The sequence below is a fragment of the Falco peregrinus genome, chromosome 2 (genome assembly GCF_023634155.1).
Source record: "Falco peregrinus isolate bFalPer1 chromosome 2, bFalPer1.pri, whole genome shotgun sequence".
NCBI classification, from domain to species: domain Eukaryota; kingdom Metazoa; phylum Chordata; class Aves; order Falconiformes; family Falconidae; genus Falco; species Falco peregrinus.
The window spans coordinates 17767338-17787174 of NC_073722.1; the positions used below are offsets into that span (position 1 = coordinate 17767338).

A 19837-nucleotide genomic window follows, 5' to 3' on the forward strand; every position below is an offset into this window, starting at 1 on the left:
ACAGTAGGTACATTTATGCTACTGAAAGAAATAGTAAATTACTGGCTCATATTCTTCAGCATTTTTTTCCAGCTGGCTGAGTAATGAATCCATTCCTCCCAGGTGCGGAGTCAGCTCAGAAGCAGAAGTAGCATAACAGTCATTTATTAAAACGGATGTGGTAACATCAGGAACAGTTCTACAGGCTGGGATCAATGGCAAATCCAAAGGCAGATCACTACGGATAAGCAAGCAAAAAACAAGGATCAGCTTGTACAATGTGGCTGTCACCCATAAATGACTATATGGGCCAATACTGACTTTATGCAAACCTACAAAGCAAAACAAAGAAGTATTTCTATGAATAGGTACAATAAACTATTTTTGTAAAAACCTTTGGCAGTTTTATGAGGATCATTATAAACAACATACCTGTCCTCAAGCTCTAACTTTGTAGGAGTCTCTTGATCAGAGTTTAAGATGGTGCGAACAGCCTCCTCCTGACCACTGTGCGCCTCATACTGACTGTATGCCTGTGTCATAGCTTCATCTGAGGTTTGGTATAGCGCAGAACTCCATCCAAGGCCCACCTGTGCTGGTGAGTTTATCACCTCCTCATCACCGCTCCTGCTGCTCTCACTGTAACTGTCTCTTCTAGAGGGAGATTTTAGCCTCTTCTTGCTCAGATCAGTAGTTTCATTTTCATCTGAACTGTCACCTTGTTCTCCGTTTGGCGGACCAGAAACTTCTCTGCTGACATCTGGAAACACTTGTTGGGGTGAATGGATGGGAGTCTACAGAGAGCAAGGACATTTAATTCATCAAACTCCAGTTTTGATGACAAAAGAAAGTTGCTAAGACTGCATAAAATTACCAAGAGCAATTAGTCAGTAGCAACATTTAGACGTTGCCTCAATTGTGTAAACGTATCATAGAAATAATGGTGAAATAGAAAACAATTTCACCAAATTCAATGCAACTTGGCCAATACAAAGTGTGCAAAACTTTGAAACATATACTTCTAAAGTAGAACTCCAAATTCATCTAAGGAAAACAAATCTTCTCTTGGCTTTAGCCTTGGAGAACCTACAGACAGATGGCTTTAAGCTATGCCCAGAAGTCATCCAGGCAATTACCACAGAATCCCTTCCAATCAGAACACAGTGCAACTGAAGTCAAACTAATCTCACACAGGAGGAAAAAAGGGAAGCTTTCAAACAAAAAGCTACAGAACAGATTACAAACTATGACAATTTATGCCAAACTGAAACTGTTCAGCCAAGTTCTTAACTCCCGTCAGAATGAAGACCAGTTTTGCCAATAATCACATATTCCCAAGAATTATGTCAGCTAACAGACACACTAAGTTTAAAAGCTTCATTTATGCTTTTATGGCCAAATTCTTGTGCTCATGAACACACCAATCTGTGATAATGTTATAAACAAAAATTGTTCATATTTTATTGGTTTTTCCCTTCTTTTAATATATGCACTTTTATTAAAGTTATTCCATATTACATACAGGTTAATTACAGAACTAGTTACTTGTATTATTAGTTTTTTCAGGTGCTTATCTAATTTAACCTAACCTAAATTTGTATTTGTACATTTAAGTTTCTATCATCAAACTTGAAAGCTTTTTTCTTGTTTGAAAATTATATTAAAATAACTTCAAAACTTGTCTCCATTAGGTTTACACTTTTCTGTCTTATGGAAAGCTTACTTTTCAGGCAAATTCCCTCCCTTTTGCTGAAACACATTTAATTTCCACTTCTTCCAAGTATCCTAAAATGGCCTTCTATTATTTTGATTTACTTATTGAAGCGTTTTGAAAATATTCTTTGGGACACCTCTAACTTCCAGTAAATATGGCAATCTTTTCCCTGGTTTTACATGCACCAAACTAGGCAAATTGGTGTTTCACAGAATATTCTTCATATACATTACAGAAATACCTGATTTCTATTTGAGATCAGCTTCAAACCATTGGGCTGCAAAGAAACCTGCACCACAGAAACAGCGTATTAAGCCAATTTCCAATGTCTTAAGACACAGAATGGAGGGAAAAAAAAAATAACTAAAGCCCTGCATTCTTTTCACATTTTCACAAAATGCTTAGTACGCTCCTGAGGGATTTACCGTAAGAACCACGTTTCTGTGACCACCCTCCCCACCTTTTCATCTGCATCTTGCATGTAACTAACACACCCACCAGATCAAATAAATGAACCTTCAAATCACAGTTTTAAAAAAAATAATACCATATGCCATACACCTTACCAACAAAGAAGGATCGATGTCTGGTAGTATACCAGATGGTGGCCGACAAAGGAGAAGAGAGACTTCTGGAGATGTTCCCCTCAGAGCAGAGATGACTTCCTGTGGCCACAGTGGGATTCATTATTAGATGCAGACCCCCAAGACTTGCAGGACTACCACAGCATGAGTTTCACTACTAAAATACAAACCTGCTGGGATAAACCCTTTAGTGATGCCCCATTCACTTTCAGAATTACGTCCCCAATTTCTATCTGCCCACATTCTGCGGCAGGCTGCCCAGGGAAGAGCTTTTTCACCCTCACAATAGTTGAGCCCAGCTGCTCCGGGGTAAGGTTGTCTTCACGGCAGAAACTGAACCCAAGGCCTGAGCTGTTCTTCAACAGCTTTACCTCAAATGTGTTCTCTGCAAAAGAAACATTAATTTATTATTTCCCTACAGCACACTGGCTATGAAAAGAAGTTGCTGATGCTCTTACTCCAGACATGAGAACACGCACTCTCGCCTTCACAGGGTTCTTCTACTTCACTGAGCACAAGCATTATATAAAAGATCCCTCCAAGTTAAAGAGGACAAAAAGCTGTCTGCTGACTTCCCCTGACAACATCCACACTACACAGAAAGCCAACGTATTTCCAAAACACTGTTCCCCAGGAAGTCCGTTAAGAAGCCTGTTAAAGCAGAGTGACACCACCTTTCTGGCCACCAATTAGGCATTAGTAAGAGCAGCAACTGGAATGCCTGGCAGACAGGATAAGTCCCATGCAGGAAGACCAAAAAGTATCTGCTGTGCTTTCCCCATCTGGATAGGTTTCCCTCCACTTTCACAGGTCTGCAGCAAGAGAAGCTGAAATATGCCAGCCTCTAGTCAGCTACATAAATCCCTCTTCATCCAGCTGTTGATGTCCTCTCTCACCTAGACAGGAACAGGAGGCCCTACAGAAGCTCTCATTCATATATGAGTATCGTAACCTCCCCTTGACAGACCCTAGCAACACCGGAGATAGCAACATCCCTTTTACTTCAACATTGCTACAGCCCTGGCCTGCAAGGCTGGTGAAACTGGGAAACAAGTAACAGTGAGAGAGAAAACAGTTAACAGTAACTAAACAATTATTACCAAGATGTGAATGGAAATCTTAAAAAAAAAGAAAAAAAAGCAACAGCACAAAAAGGAAGAGACTGCATTACATGCAGAGGCTCAGTATAGAATCATACCTGCTCTTTCTCCTGTCTTTCTACTCTACAGTAGATTTGAAGAAAAATATTATAAAAACTAAAGGATGCTTTGAAAGTTCAGAAAATTGTTCTGTGTGAGCTGACCTGCAGTGACAAAGCTGTAATCTTTGGCATTTGTAGATTTTGTTGCTGGTATTTCCTGCGGCTCACACTGCACCACCTGATTTGGAGGCGTGCATTGTGGTGTTACTGGAGCATGAACCTTGGCCACTGAAAGCTGACCTTTTTCCAACAGCAGATGCACCACCTAAGGAGAAGAAACATTCTCCAGTTAATTGGCAGTGGTCACGGAGATGGCACAGCCTAGACTACATTTCCTTCTAACTTGTCAGGATCCTAAGTTTTACAGCAGCAAACTTTATAGACATCTCCCTCCCCATATGTCCTCCATCTGTACCTTATTTTAAGGGCTCTAAGTGACAACCTACAAAGTACACTAATGGACTTGCAAGATACTTGCCAACACAAAAGTAAGAAAGTGTCTTGTTCCGGTAAGGCTGTGAGGGGGTTAAGAAGTGTCAGTGTCATCTTCATATCCGTACAAGGAATAGAGTTAAAAGCACTTCATAAAGTGAGCACAAATAGTAGTCCTTAGCAGCTCTCAACGTGTACATTCACTGGCTATTTTCAAGTGTGCATGTACTTCCACATATGAAGGGGCCACCATAAACAGCACTATTAAACGAGGAGACACCATTGACAGAATCAAGCGCTACCCAAAAAGGCCAAGACTCAAGCTACTGATACAGCATGCAAATGCAGCTGCACGTACAGAGGCCCTTTGTGTCCTCAGTGGTTCAAATCTGGCACCCATCTGTAGCATGCTGCTACAGCTGGTTTCCAACCTGTACACCTGGGCTTCCTTCCTACGAAGCCCAAGGACAAGGAGAAACCAGTTCCATGTAGATCTCTCACCTGCACAGAGAGCCAGAATTTCACTAGGGTGGGCAGTGAGACTCAAGGCCCAGGAAGCCAAGGAGTCTGAGAAAGCACATCTAAAGCAACCAAGACACTGGGAAGAACTCCAGCCTTCAGGTTCGTTTACCTCTTTTCACTCATCACAATTTGGTTTACTACAGATGGGAGGAGATCTAGCAGCTGCTTACCTGCCCAGTGTTTCTCAGTGTTTCAACAGCTTGCTTATGGGTAGCACCTTCCAAACTAATCCCGTTGACTGAAAGCACACGATCACCTACAAATGATTAATAATTTAAGAAAAAGTAGGCAGAACTTCATTTATAAAATGCATATGATGCATATAAACCTTCAAGTGTCAGCTAACAAGAACAGTTATTGTAGTAAATTTTCCCTTCCCTCCACACTCTTGAGTCAAGAACAGAACTCTGCAACTAAACTATATGGTTGGACTCAATGATCTTAATTAAAGGTCCTTTCCAACCTAAATGATTCTACAATTCTAGGGGTTAACGCCATGTCAAAGCTAGTGTTAACCACCAGAATGATAGCCTGCCACAAAGCTCAGACTCTTTATTATCTTAGTCTACAGTGGAAATTCTTGCTTCAATAAAGAATGTGGCCTGGCTTACAAACAAGAAAAGCCATAACAATTACAGTGATTTTCTGTATTGAGTTGCCCAGCATGATAAGCAAGAAGGCCACAAATAATACAAAGCCCTCTCTCTCCATGACTGGAACAGAGAAGTGTTCTCCATTAACACAGGCTGCACTAGGCTAAAACCAAATACTGCTACAGTCTATCTTCTGGTTTTCCCCTCAACAGTCTCTGCAGTTTTCTGTTGGTTCTGCAGTTGTTCTACATGTTTTTTAGATCTCCATCTGCAGAATTAGGTATCAAGGCAATATTTAAAATGACAACTGCAAATGCAGTAGAGCTTGGAAAACCCAGCCCTTCTTGCCAGTGAAAAAGGTACAATGAAAGGAGGCAGAGTTCCTAGCTGTTTAGCCACATCAGTCCACCACAGACAGTTATCTACCCTTTTTTCACTTTAAGAGTCCCAACTGAAAGAACTGAAGTACTACCTTTTTCTATTCTGCCATCTGCTTCAGCGGCTCCCTTAGGAATAATTGCTTTCACATAAATACCACCATGCCTTATGCTAGTATTTACACCACCCTAAATGGAAAGCAAAAACAGGGTTTATTAGTCTTGTTGCACTTAGAATACTTAGTAATTAAATAGTCACACGAGGAAAACTGTACTCAGGAAGCATTTGGGCTACTGGCATGTAAAAAGAACAGCCAAACTATCAAAACCAAAATGTTACACAATGCATGTTTTTGCAGTCATGCAATTTATTACAAATGAAATTGGGGTGGGAAGATTGTAAAAACATGATGCATCACAATGCAAATGCACCCAAAACAAATAAATGTCCTTCAGCAGGCATATGTCTGCATTGTGCTGGACTTTACATGCTTGCATGCATACCAAAGCTCAGAGATGTGCAAGAGCACAGCATGCCAAAGCTGAAGATGCATACCCATGCAGTGTCCTACTTCAACACACCTTCTCTGATGTAGCAGGAAACTAAGGCATGGTACTTTCTCTCAGCTCATACAAGTTTGAAGGTCTAAGCTGAAAATCTGCTCAAGCTCAATTATTTTTGGAGGGCCTTAGTCTTTTTGTTCCATTACGGGGGAGCGGGGGGGGGGGGGGGGGGGGGGGGGGGAGGAGTTGGACTAGATGATCTTTAAAGGTCCTTTCCAGCCCAAAAGACTGTATGATTCTGGCTCACTGCTGCACTATCCGTGCTTCTCCCGAAACTTGGGAGGGAAGAGGGAGAGCAACAGTGTATTAATATTCACTCCCAAAACACACAGAACTACACGTGAAAATTAAGAACACAGAGCTAACTGTACACCTCTTGTCACACCACTGTAGAGGACAGCAATGCAGGGGAAGAATGAAGGTTAAAAAAGGAAAGGTCAACGGTCACCCTTCCCTTGGACATCCTTTAAGGGACATCTCTGCATCACTTGGCATCTTCTGACGTTTTCTTCAAAGCCAATGCATGCATACAGCAGGCTTGATGCTATTTAATAACCAGCTCCTGCTGAACCTTTGTTCCCCCAGCTCTGTCAAGTTACAAGCTTGATAAAGCAGTATGACTTTGAACAGACTGGGACGGGGATGACAAAATAACAGAATTTCATTCGGCTCCTCTTAAAATTTAGCCATACATATGAAAACAGGGCTAAGCTTGCGAATTGGCACTCTACCTACACGCCTATCTGTATGGCCACATCTGGGAAAAAGCCAACTTAGTTTTAGGTATAAACAGCCAGTAAAAGCCACCAGTTTTGAACGGCAGCTAATGACTTCTGTTGTTGTAATTCAAGCAACTTTTCCTTTTTCAAATTACTGTGTAGTCTGGTGATCAATGAAGCAGAGGTAATATTTGTATATTAAAATACCAAGATGTATTTCTGAACACAATACAAAAAAAGGAGCAGTGAAAAATGCATGCATTTCAGTTATAAATCATTCTCTTCTTCTCTGAAGTGCCACTCTGCAGTATGGCAGGCCCTATACGTAAACTACCTTAAAAATTTTATATTCTGAAGATAAATTGGTCCATTAAAACCACAATTTTGTCTTGTATTGCAAGAAAGCAGTGTCAGCCAGGTCTTATTTGGATTAAAGTAGTTTTTTACTTTCTGCCTTTTATCCAGCAGGGGGAGAACACTGAACATGGTATACGAGTGTGGATGCGCACAGATACTCATCATTAACACTACTGCTTCCGCTGCCTGTGATGCCTGTCAAGGAAGTTCTTAATTCTCTCCCTTGTAAATCTGCCACATTATTAGGCAGCAAGAGACTAAGACCATCTTGCTTTTTTTGCTCATAAAGCAGTGTCTGCTATTAGATGTTTTGCTTCCTTGTAAATTAGCAATTTAATGGGTTGCTGGGAGTAGAGAAAAAGAGAAAACATCTAAAAACCTTGTCAAACAGTACCGTGACACTTATTCCCAAGCCGTTATCTTTTTTGGCTAGTTCAACCTCAAAGATATCTCCAGGTTTAAGAAGTGTTGCAGTAACCTTTTTACAATTCATTTTGTTTGCAGTATTTGCTGAAGAAGATTCCTTTATTCAAAAAAAAAAAAAAAAAAAAAGGAAGAAAAAGAAACAAACAAAACAGAGAGAATGATTTGCCATTAGAACGTAAGTTTACAGTTAAGACCCTAAAGAGTGTGTTTGAGTCAGATACAGCTAAAAGGAGTCCACCTCCACTGGCAAAGTACCAATTAGTAAGATTCGTAAGGCTCATTGCTTTAATTCTTCCATTGCTGCTATTGAACAGGTTTAGCATAGAAATATGCTTGGCCTTCAGCAGTGAGTCTTGATTGTCAAAATGAGTTGGTCACAGAACACAGAAACTGTAATACTTCAGTATTACAGCAGCCTAGGGTCTGTTGGATTAATTTGCAGAGGCTGTCACAACATGCTTGAATAACCTCCATCAGCTGAAAAGTGGAATCACTACAAATTAGGAATCTGTAGTACTTGCCATTGTGTACTTTCAGAAAGAAGAAGCAGCAAGCTGTGTCTGAACAGAGCACAGCTCACTGCTGAACTTCACTACAAAGAGTTTTCCATGGATTAGATAAATCCCCAAAATACAAGTTCTGCTGCTACCCACTTCAGATGCATCGCTACTGCTCTTATCTAGGAAAAACTCAATTCATCTGCCAGCTGAATAAACTTACCTCTAGGGGTGGTCACTAGACTATAATCATATTGGACAATTGAATTAAAAAGAGGTTTTCTACAGGATCAACAAATGTACTATATGTTCACCTCAAAGCACAACCTGCCTCTAGTAAGAAATGGCCGCCTCTTCACATTGCCAAGCTGGGAAGTTGTTTCAAGTCATTGGAGTGATTTTCTCCATTTATTTTGAACAGAATCACCAAACTTAGAAATTAGCTATGAGCATTTGCCATTAGAAGGATAAGCTGCAGGCTAGGCTGTCCTTCACCCACATCCTTTCACCTTATTCACACTCGCAGTCAGTTGTTTCATTACTACTATTATACTGATGGGAAATATATGAAATACACTATGCCTTTTTAGCTGGCTGTTGCTCCTGACTGCTGGAATAAGTTGCTTCATCCATGTCAGAATCTCCTCGGTCAGAATAGTCCACAGACTCCACTGCCCCAGGCCTTTTATTTTTTGCTCGAGTACTGTCAGATGAGGATCTTCTCTTCTCACTCATTTTAGAAAGCCCAGACTGGGAATCACTGTAATGCTGAGGATCCTGCTGCATTCTACCACTTGCACGTTTGCCAAAGAAGCTGGCTGGCTGGCTCTGAGACAGGCTGGCGCTTTCCGTTCTTGAATCCTGGGAGCTCACACTTCCATCCCGCTTGCCTCCCGACAAACCAGACAAGCTTCCTGAAACAGGCCTCTGGTGACCTCGGGACCAGTTGTGTTCCTCTGAAGAGGACTCTGCCTCATCGTCCTGCACTGATGATGGCCTCTTTAAATAACCCCTGGTTCCATTACTGATGTGTGCAGCGTTAGATGATGCTGAAAACCAGGAGACAAGACAGTCGTCAGTAGCTGGGTAACATCTTATCTGCAGTATGACAAAAATTTCTCAGCTTACACCATGTAAGGTCTTACCTGTTCATATTATGCAGAACACTTTCCATTTACAATGCAACAGGTGTGTTACTGTAACATTACCAAAGGTTACCACAACACTTCTTCATTCAGTCTCAGAAAACAATTTCAAGCATACACTAGCTAGGGTTGCTTACAAGAAGTGTTTGGGATGATGTTTTCCAGCTATCTCAGTTGATTACATTAGTAATTTTAAAGACAAATGGAAAGTACTTCACAAAAGGTGTCAGAGAAGGCAGTGTGCTCAAACTCAAAGAACAGCTCTTTAATAATAAGGAGTATTTCCCTCCGTACCTTTGGATAGCTTGTCCTTGGGCTGAGAGATAACAAGTGTCACATCTTCAGGTGCATTCTCCAGAATTTCTAATGCTGCATGGTGGCTGACGCCTTCTAAACTTGTACTGTTTATGGATATTAGTCGGTGTCCTGCACAAAAGGATTTGTTCAGATACAATCTAACATCTACATTTTTATCCATCAGTGAGAACGTGGAGTACAGGTCTGAAAATCTCTACACAATGCATTGATTAAAAATTACTAAAAATTCCAGTGATGCTGGAATAGAGAACCCTAATCTAAAAAAAAAAACCAAAAAAAAAAATCCACCCAAAACAGATCACAAGAATTGGTTATGAATATTTCCTCTTTTTAAACCTGCCAAACCTTTCTATATTATGGTTTCTACCTCCTCCTTTGCTGTAAGAACGGATGCAAAAGCAAAAAACAAGTAGTGAAATAAGCAACATGCAGGTCAGTTCAAGACACAGACTAAAATGAAGGGGATAAAGAGCAGACAGTAAATAAAGTTTTCTTCCCACAGCCATATGGTTACATTCACTTCTTCCAATATCAAAGTATGGATCTGGATTTTTAAAATATTGAAATTACAAAGCATCTGTAGAGAGACAATAGTAAGTAAAGCCCTTACTTATATATATAACTTCAACTTTCTGCTACTTCAAGCTTTATAATTTTTATTTTAATTCAAATTACTTTTGTTTTCATATAGTTTAACAAAGAAGCATCACCAGTTTTCAGAAATTATCCAGAAGGTAACTGAAGGTCAGCATTGTTTGGGACTGACGCCCACAGCCATAGATGGAAACAATACTACATGTTTGGGCTTTCCTTTCATGTATACACCTCTTGTTATTGACACTATTCACCTGGTCTTAGAGATCCTTCCAAATCAGCTGGCCCTCCAGGAATAACTGAATGAATAAAAATTCCCAGATCAAGTTTCCCTGTCTTCTCTCCGCCAACTATTTGAAAGCCTATTAAAAAAAGCCCAAAGAAGGCAAAAAATGTCAGTGATCATGGCATAACTTAATACAATTCACGTCCATACGACACGAACTTAGTCATTCCAACAAATGTAAAGTAAAAGAAAACTACACATCTCAAAGACGACTACACAGTAAAGCTTTTTTGATTAGGCTTTATTGCATTCTCTGCTTTTGAGCAAGCAATTCAGACTGTCTAACTGGCTTCCCAGAAAACTTCCCTCCAGCAAAGACTACAGAAGACAACTGTAGCATGAGAAACACACACACAGATGACATAAAACAAACATTCACTGATTAAATGAAATTTATTTTCTCTTACTTAAAATATTCTGGTTTTCTCCACCGTTAGATGCTTCACCTAGATGTTTGACCCTGGTCTTAAGAACTGAGTTTTTCAACTCCCTGATTTCTTGTAAGGCTTCTAATCTATTTCTGCTAATTCTACCAGGTCAATCTGGAAACGATGTTCAAGATGAAAAAAAATGAAAACAGAACATATTAGCTCTTCTCTATTCTAGCTAAACCAGCAAAGTACCACAGACTGCATGAGGAAGAAAAAGAATAAATGGTGGACTTCATACGAATTTCTTTCCTTTTTGGTCAACTCTTAAGTTACTGTGCAGGGTAAACAACTAAGTATTATTTCTTGTAGGCTTTTCTCCCTCTTCAAATTTATACAACAGTCCTATTTTGAATGATAGAACAATGTCCTTAAGGACACTTTAGAGAACCTCTCTAAAGCACAATACTGACACCAAATTATTCATTACTCATACAGGGAAAAATTATGTGGGTTTATGAAAAAACTCAGTGATAGAAGGAGGAATGGAATGCAAATATCTTGTCTTCCAGATGCCTTAAACCTCAAATTAGTATTCCATCTGAAGATACAGGAGTAAGAAAAGCCCATAATGGCTTTATAATGTCCTTTTTTTGTTTGTTTAAAGCCTTCAAGCTGGCACAGCTGTGATGTGTCCACATAGACAAAAATCCTGTACCTGAACACAGAGATAAACCAACTTTTGGGATGACTAGTTCACAATATAAATATTATCCTACGCTTGTAATACGGAAAAACTGAGAAAAAGACTTGCTTAACATCACTCAACAAATCAGCAGCAGGTGATACCAAGTAAGTCCAGGCTTCAGCATTGTAAAAGTCTTCGAAATCCAGCCCTGCTTTCCTCAGTCCTACAATAAATACTTAAATACAGACCAGAAAACTTTTGGTTTTAGCTTCTAGGAACACACAAGACAACAACAATTTTAAAGCCACTCACCTAAGCCCAATTTTTCATCCTTTTTCAAGTTCACCAAAGTGATCTCTCTTTCTGGTGAGGCAACTCTGTTCTGTGTTGTTTGCGGAGAGTCAGCTGAAAAGCCAACATTTCATGATAAGACACTACCCCCAAATGCTTCTGTTCAGGTTTGTCTTGAAATTCTACTTGAAAGATTACTTCTCTGATAACCTGAAAAGCTGTTCTGAACTAGTGGGTCCAACTTTCATCTTCCGGGCCGTGCCCAAATAAAAAAAAAAACCAAAATACCACTATTACAATTCACTCCCTTCTTCAGCAGTTAAAATCTTTTATTCCTCCGAAGAAAAGCACCTAGCATAGTCTGTTGCAATCACAACACAACTGAGCCCTAGAATCTTCAAATTCATTAGTCTCAGTTCAGCAAAGTATTTAGATCTGTGTTTACATGCCCTGCTCAGGTAGGCATGACATAAGTATGTTGGTAAAAGGGAAACTGAGGCTTATTATATGAAGTTACTAAAAGGTTACTCATTAAGTTCTCTTAATGGTGGTCCTTCATTAAAAAACAGCCAACATTAGAAACATCTACTAAAACCTATCTTGTTTAAATTTATTTCCCTATTTGCAACTCCACAGGCTGCTGATTCTGCCTCTTCCAAAATTTGAACACCTTCACAATAAATTTATGTGACTCCTGAGGGTTCCTAACAGGCTGAAGCAGACCCAGGCACTTGAGACAGAGGGAGCATGAGTTCAAAAAAACCCAATCTCCTGAAACTGCGAGAAATGGCATCATATTGGAAGTCTGAAATCATGAATTTGCTACCTAGAGAAGATACAACTCATTTGGTCTGGAGTGCCTGAGGTACTATTGCTTTCAGTGGAACATGCAATTCCACAGCAGTAGAAACCTAGTGAGCTCTACACACTGGTACAAGCAGAAAACTGTGCAAGTGAGTATGACAGACTGCACCACCTGAAGAAGGAACTTCCCACAATGTGGATAACTAGCTAGCTGAAAAAGGTCACATAGACATAGTCCAGCTGGCTGGACAAAAATGCACATGCTTTCAGCTTATCTGAAGTAAAGCAAAAATATACTATCCTTGGCTGTTCTTGTTACACAGTAACAGGAAGATCGCGGTGGGAAAAGAATGTTGCAGGTGGGAACAGATAACTCCAGAAGAGAAACTAGGGGCGGGCTTGGTATTTAGGCAACTAACCAATAATGAGCTTAACTTTTGTAATATGTATGAGCTAATTATAACATGGTATAAAAGATGACCATAAGAGACAATAAACGAAGTCTGCTGATCACTCATATTGAGTGACTGTGTCTTCCCTCCGTCGCGACCCCACAAAATGAAGTCAAACCTAAAGAGTAAAAGAACTAAATAGAAAACACAGTCTTCTCAGGTTCTACAGAACTGGTAACCTCACAGGTAAGGGAAATTAGCTTCAAAGAGCATGGTATGTTAGGTACTAGCACCCTTCAAGTCTCAAACTGAACAGATACTATTAATATTTGAAAATATTACTCACAGATGTCAAAACCTCTCCCAGCAAGCAATCCAAAGGAAGAATTAGGAGTTGTATTTAGAAAAAGGTCCTATCCAACTGGTAGAGGTATTAAGAACAGCAAATAAACAGGACAGGTGTAACAGTGAAGCACTTGTCAAGTACTTCACAAAGTGACTGAATTAATTCTATGGGCATATTATTTATCAGCTTACCACTCTCTTTCAACAGTGTTGATGACAGAAGATTTCCTGAAGTATTCATAGTAACACCTGCAACATGAATGGAAATATAAGACATTGCTATCAATATTTTTTTAATATGAAAGCTACCAATAAGTATTTCAGACTTTACACAGTACACATGAGCTCATTCATAATATCAGTTATTTACTTAATTTAAAAATTAATGAACATGAAAGGAGGTTTGGATTAGCAAATCCAAATTACTCATGTACTTCGGCAGTAGTTCAAGGTTTAGATAGATGGCAGCTCATGCAAAGGCAAAGAATTACAGAAAGGACAGAGGTTTGGCCTTTACAACCACTGTTAATAACTTCAAATAAAATGAAGAGATATTTAAGAAAGTAAGTAAAAGACTGTATTTTCTAGTAAGATTGGATGAATATGCCCAACCTAATAAACACAAGAGGAGTCTTGTAGGATTTTGTATAATAGTAAAGTTGTTGATGCAGTAATAAGCAATTTGAACCAAGTAGTTCTATTTAAATTGGTTTGCATATAGAATCGTATTTTATTTGGAATGATAAATGCCAAGCAAATATGGCCATACTTTAAAGGGGATAAAATAATAAGTTAAGAAAGTAAATGAGGTAAGATAATTCAAGCTTCTTAGGAAAGCAGTCCTGGCCTTTTCCAAACCTCCGAAACCTATTTCAGCTGATGAGTTTCACCATGCAAAGAATGCATGTCCCCCAGCAGAGGCAATGTGATTCAGCAGAACTTTCTGACACGTAGCTAAGATCCTTATCAAAATCACTGTCCAGAAGATTATGGATAAGCACGTGATAACAGTAATTGTAAAGCTAAAAGCATAGGATAAATACTTGGCTGTAACCAGTCACTACAGAAACTGCATGCTTCATCTCAATGTTCAGTAGCTTATGCTCTTGGTACTGAAAAAGCACAGCTCCCAAGTCAGTCTCTGTTTCAAGTGCAGCAGGGGCAGACGTGGTAAAAGTTTGTATGTCGCACTCTGTTTTGGTGACTTTTTTGGTTCAGTTTTTTTGTGACTTTGTTTATACCAACCCCCATAAACTTAACCATTTTCCACTTTCTCTGACGTTCTGTAAGTAACCAGTATTTTAATATTAAGCAAAAGCAAAGCAACAACAGCAAGCCAAGACTGCAAATGTTTCATTCATTGTAGTTTCTATTATTATAACAGGGAACCTGCTATAACCAGAAACTGATGTCACACCGATATTAAAAATTACCTTCTGAATGTTTTTGGGTGGTTTTTTTTAGTGCAAACTCTGTGTTTTGACTGCCTAGTAAGACTATTTGTGTGCAATCCAATCCTTGCCAAGTAAAGGGAGCAAGCACGTCTGGCTTAGCTCATTACAAGAGTGTTATTGTGAAATGCTCAATGCACTGCAAAAAAAATGGTACCAACATATTATAACCAAATGAGACCAAACAACAAAGAATTGTGCAGTTACTGCTCAGAGGTACTAGCCAATAGCCAGCTTATGTCAAACAGAGTCCACTTCAAAAATTACTCCCTGCACCCTTTACAGAGAAAACACTAAAAAAAGTACAAGCAAATTATTAGAAGATCCACTTGATAAAATGGCACTCAGAAGTGATAAAATGGAAGAAGTTTTCTAGAACAGCTTTTACTGTCAGGTACTAATACTCTGCATACGTGTGTACAGACTGGTGTTGTCCAAAGGAGGATTTTTTTGATTCACTCGAACAACTATTCAGGAACAAAAGGCAATTGGCCTGGATTACTTTAACATATGATACTCTGCTCCCTTTTTCAAACTGAAATACTACCATCAGTTAATCAATGTATCAAAGCATTACACCCAAAGCAGCTTTAGAGGTTAGTTAGTAAATAAAGTAATATTATTTTTTGCATGCTGACCTACAACATAGGCTTGACCGGTATCTTCAATGGATGATGAGTCTGATTCGTTTTTCTTTCTTTCAGGGCTTCTACTTAAACCTGCATGAGATTTTGAACTTAAAGGGGAGAAGGAGAGAAGGGGAACCAGACAAGAGGGAAAAGGAAGTTGGGAGAGGGAAGGATCAATGTAATAAAATAATAGTATGAATAATAAATCAAAACTGATGCAAAATGTACATTGACTGTACACAAAGATATTGCAGGGTGGTCATAGAGACTCTTACTTGCTCAGTTTTAATGCTCCTGTTGCTGATCCAGTATCAAATTTTGGCATTTGCTGAAAGACTCTTCCCATTATGTCTTCTATTTTTTGGGGGGAAGAGTCCAAAGCAGTAATAATATTTTTCCTTGGGGGGTAAACTGAGATGTGGCTCTGACTCAGATCGTGAAATGACTTGCTCATAACCCTGGGTCTTTCCTCCCACGGAGTCTTCTCGTTCTTGTCCTTTGAAGAGCCAGGAAGTGGCTGGAAGAGTGAGAGCTCAGAGCAGGACAGCCTCTTCAGAATCTCTGCTTGAACAGACAGAGGTCGAACGGCAAGTCGGTTCAAAGTGCTGCTGGCCAGGCTACCGGTACTGATTGCTCGTCCCATGTTGAAACCTTTGACAGAGTCTGCGTGGAGGTTTAGGCTCCTAAATGAAGCCCTTTCTGTGGATATTTTTTAAAAAAACAAAACAAAAACCAAAGTTAAGTTACACAAGGTCATACTAGCTCCGCTGTATAAACTATGTATTTTTAAACAACCAGCTCACACAAACCCTATTTTCTCTAGACACTGAGACATATGTACCATTATCAGGTACATATAAACAACCATCATGTAGTCTACTCAAGGAGCAAAGACTGGAGTTCATGACATTACACTTACCTGACCATCTACTAAGCTGAAGTTCAAAACCATTTAATAGCAGAATATTTATCCTCTTGTGAGTATGAAGACTCAGATTCCCTGTTAAACTGCTGCGCCTTATATACAGGCACATCTCTGCAAAGCAAGCAATATCCTCAAGCCAAGTGACCTGGAAGACTACACTTCCTTTAACCTGCTCATACAAGTCTTCTTCAGAATTTGAACAAATAGGGCTCCCCCACCTCTACACTACCAGATTCCTACCAACTTCCATCCACCCATTGCTTGGGTTTTTTTCTCATGAGTCCCTTACGATCCAGCTGCAGTGTCACAGGGGTTTGGCAGCATCTCTACCCAGTTAAAGAGCACCAGTTCACTCAGGCACACTTGAGGACTTCCCCTGCCAGAAACATCCTAAATGTTTTAGCACAGAATGAAGCGTTGACTGGGGTTTGTCAGCCTTTTTGACTCATGAACTAGGATTCCCTTAAGCAGCAGAGAGAAACAGGTTTTGGATTGTAACTAAATCACTGTCAGCTGAAGTCGTGGGAACTGTCTGGGTGGATGTTCTTAGCTGAAAACAAATGCAAAATAACACAACTTAGCCTAACCCACTCTTAAATTCAAAGCAAAGCTGAGCAGGGCTCATTTCTATTAGCCTAACTGTCTCCTAAGGCTAGCAGTTAAGTTCCTGTGGCTTGGCTCTCACACAGAAACTTGGTAAGTTGTGGCAACATGTTTGCTGGTTAGAGCCTTTAAAGGAAGTCAGGCCATCTGAACCCTTCATAAACTTCACTGATGTCTTAAAGTCAGTTCACAGGGAAGTCTGAGAAAAGCAATCCTCAACTGCGTATGTATCTCTGACTTAGGGTTAACTAGTGTTTTTTTTTTTTTTTAAGCTAGGAAAGAAGCTGCTCTAGGAAGCTGCACCATAATTCAAAAGAGGAATGCTACTTTTTGGTACACATCATTCATATTCACCATTGAAGAGTGTATTTGGCAAATGCAACTCAGCACTGCCGTTCTAATAAGACATTCCTTACACCAATACCTAGGGTAGGAATTAATTGCCACAGTAACTCATGCTTCCTCTATAACAGGCTTACAGATTGAGAAGATTTAGTTGTGGAAGGTATTTTTTTTGGTCCTTTTTAAAGGTGAACTAGTATATGACTACCACTTCCTTACTTAGACCAAATACCTCCCCTAGCCATAGCCACCAGACAGACTAGATGAGCCACATAAGAATGGTTTTGCTCAGCCAAGACCAAAGATCCACAAATCACAAGTTTCCTGACACTGACAAAAGCTATCAAGGACACTTGCTCTTGTCGTGTTCCCATCCTGGGGAAGAGTACCTTAGTAAAATATTCTAATATTTCTTCTCTTGATGTACTTGCCCTCTGCAAACACCAAACAAGATTTCCCTATGGATTTCAGGAGAATACTTTCACATCATTACCTACCTAGACATTAGACCTTTCTCACCTTCTACGAACCCCTTCACTGAAAATTCTCAGGTGCTCATAACTCATCTTTTTTAAGGCTGACTTAACCCTCACTTCGTCTTTGTGGTTTTCCATATGCTTTTTCAAGAATCCAAACATCCATCTTAAAACTTAGTGCTTAGTCCTGTTCGCTGCATGGCCACAGGAACTGTGCAAAAAAGAAACCATCACTCCTCATGTTATACCTTATTTCCTTTCTTATGTCCTATAAAATTGCTAATATTTTTTTTCTTTTTGTTTTAAACATTGTGACTCATCTCTTTCTATTTATGCAGAAAGAATGCTATTTAAAAGGCTTTTTCCTTTAGTTTTCCAAGCCTAATTCTTTCTACCAGATATGCATGTGTTAATATGGTTTCTCCCAGGTCACTGAAGACATTGTGCAATAAGCGAAAAACATGTCACAGTATATCCACAGGGGCTATAAAGTGTTCTCCCTTATGCCTCCATCCTCTGTTGCTAATGTTCCATGAAAATTTGTTCACTGACACCACACACGCCAGGTTTTCTCCCCCTTGTCTCAAAATATTACATCCATTCATTGGCTGAAATCAAGGTGAGTCTTGCAAGACACTGTAACCATGTCTTTTTACATAATCTTCCAACACATACTAATCTTCTGAAATCTGCTACTCCACCCTATGAACACTGCAAATGTTATGGACACATGCTTGTGTTCACTGTGGCGTTAACCCAAAATCAGTCTTTAAGTAAGAAACCTTCAAAACATACGCTTCCTGTGGTTTTCAGCCATGAGTTAATAATATTTTCATCAGCCCATTTTTTTAGTTTTGCTGAGTGCTTCCCAACCCCCAGTTTTTACTGACACTTTAAGGACTCTGGGGAGAAAAAAAAATAAAATGCTTGATGCTCCTGAAGGCTAAGAATAATGCTTCCCAAATACTGCCTGGGATTTCGCTGCTCTAAAAGAGAAAAGTAGTACTTACATAATTAATATGCTATTTGGACTGGCTGCTTTATCATTGTTTTCTCTTACCCATATTACAATAATTCACGTTTTATAAATACTATTCTAGTATCTCTATTGCTATATGCATATATATATATATATATATGCAGGAAAGAGAAGCATGGCTTATCAATTTAGATCAGTAAAGTTATGACAGAAACAAACTTTGTTTCAATTGTTTTTACTTTTAATAACCCAGTGTAACAGAATTAATCATAATACTGATGTAATTGCTCCTGATTATGAATGATTGATGAAATTTGAGACCTCTGAATTCCAAGTGATCTGCACTACGCAGAAGCAAACTGTTATTTTCCAGACTCTCAAAGCACAACACATACTGCATCTGTAAGAGCAACCAAGTTTGCCTAGCCAAGAAAGCCTTTGCAATTCAGGATAAGCAAGTGCCAAGTTAGAGAATGGTACAAGGGCTGCAAGTCACTTCATCCTATTTCTCTGCACTAAGCTGGTTGAGCCCAACATAACAGAAAAAAGGCTGCATATTTGCCACGTCCCGTCCCCCATCCCCCCCCCCCCCCCCCCTTTTTTTTTAATTAAGAGTTCACAATCTCCAGAGCAATGGGGTCAAACTCCATTCCAGCTACACTGGTGGAAATTTGGATTAAGAGCAACTGGAATGCAGACAGATAAAAAACAGGGAACAAAGAAAGAATGAGCAGGCAGACTGACCAAAATAGCACTTCCAGGCTGTGCTGAAGGCCAGCCAACCAAGTGAGCTCTGCTCCAAACAGTGAAGAAACTAGTACAGAGGGTTTTTTCAATGACTGCATTTTCCAATTAATAGTTTACATCTAAAAAGAACATCTTCACACTTCCTATTATACACACATATTAGATGGCAATTCTGAAGAAAATTGACTCGCATCAGTGTGTTCCTTACTAGGTTCACCACTCATTAAGGGGAATAAAGACAGCTACACTCACAGCTTACAGATGCAGCATCATGAAATGTTCCCTACTGTATTTGCCCTCGCATGATAACACCATTTTATCTGTAATTCCACATTATCAAACCAATTCATTTCATATTAAGCAAAATGTAAAAATCCTACTATTGAAATATCTTCCAAGTTCTTTCTGAAAAAAGCCAAAAGCCATTAATTAAATAGGAAAATACTATTACTGACCTATTCTTAGATTCTCTTTATTTTAAAGCAGCTG

The 19837-nt window shown here is 39.4% G+C and overlaps 1 protein-coding gene across 6 annotated transcripts in view; it reads right to left on the bottom strand.

The window, feature by feature from the left end:
* PTPN13 (protein tyrosine phosphatase non-receptor type 13) overlaps window positions 1–19837 on the bottom strand; it is a 126516-nt gene that overhangs the window by 20070 nt on the left and 86609 nt on the right. For 5 of the 6 annotated variants that reach the window (XM_055796983.1, XM_055796981.1, XM_055796982.1 and 2 more), the window contains 15 exons: window positions 15552–15975; window positions 15286–15383; window positions 13389–13445; window positions 11677–11769; window positions 10277–10384; window positions 9405–9536; window positions 8548–9014; window positions 7422–7565; window positions 5498–5591; window positions 4603–4688; window positions 3581–3743; window positions 2448–2662; window positions 2260–2358; window positions 412–773; window positions 43–217 (listed from right to left, as the gene is read on the bottom strand). In XM_055796983.1, the coding sequence (XP_055652958.1) occupies window positions 43–217; window positions 412–773; window positions 2260–2358; window positions 2448–2662; window positions 3581–3743; window positions 4603–4688; window positions 5498–5591; window positions 7422–7565; window positions 8548–9014; window positions 9405–9536; window positions 10277–10384; window positions 11677–11769; window positions 13389–13445; window positions 15286–15383; window positions 15552–15975 (2717 nt within the window). The remainder of the gene's footprint in view (window positions 1–42; window positions 218–411; window positions 774–2259; window positions 2359–2447; window positions 2663–3580; window positions 3744–4602; window positions 4689–5497; window positions 5592–7421; window positions 7566–8547; window positions 9015–9404; window positions 9537–10276; window positions 10385–11676; window positions 11770–13388; window positions 13446–15285; window positions 15384–15551; window positions 15976–19837) is intronic. The other variant, XM_055796985.1, reaches the window with a different exon arrangement.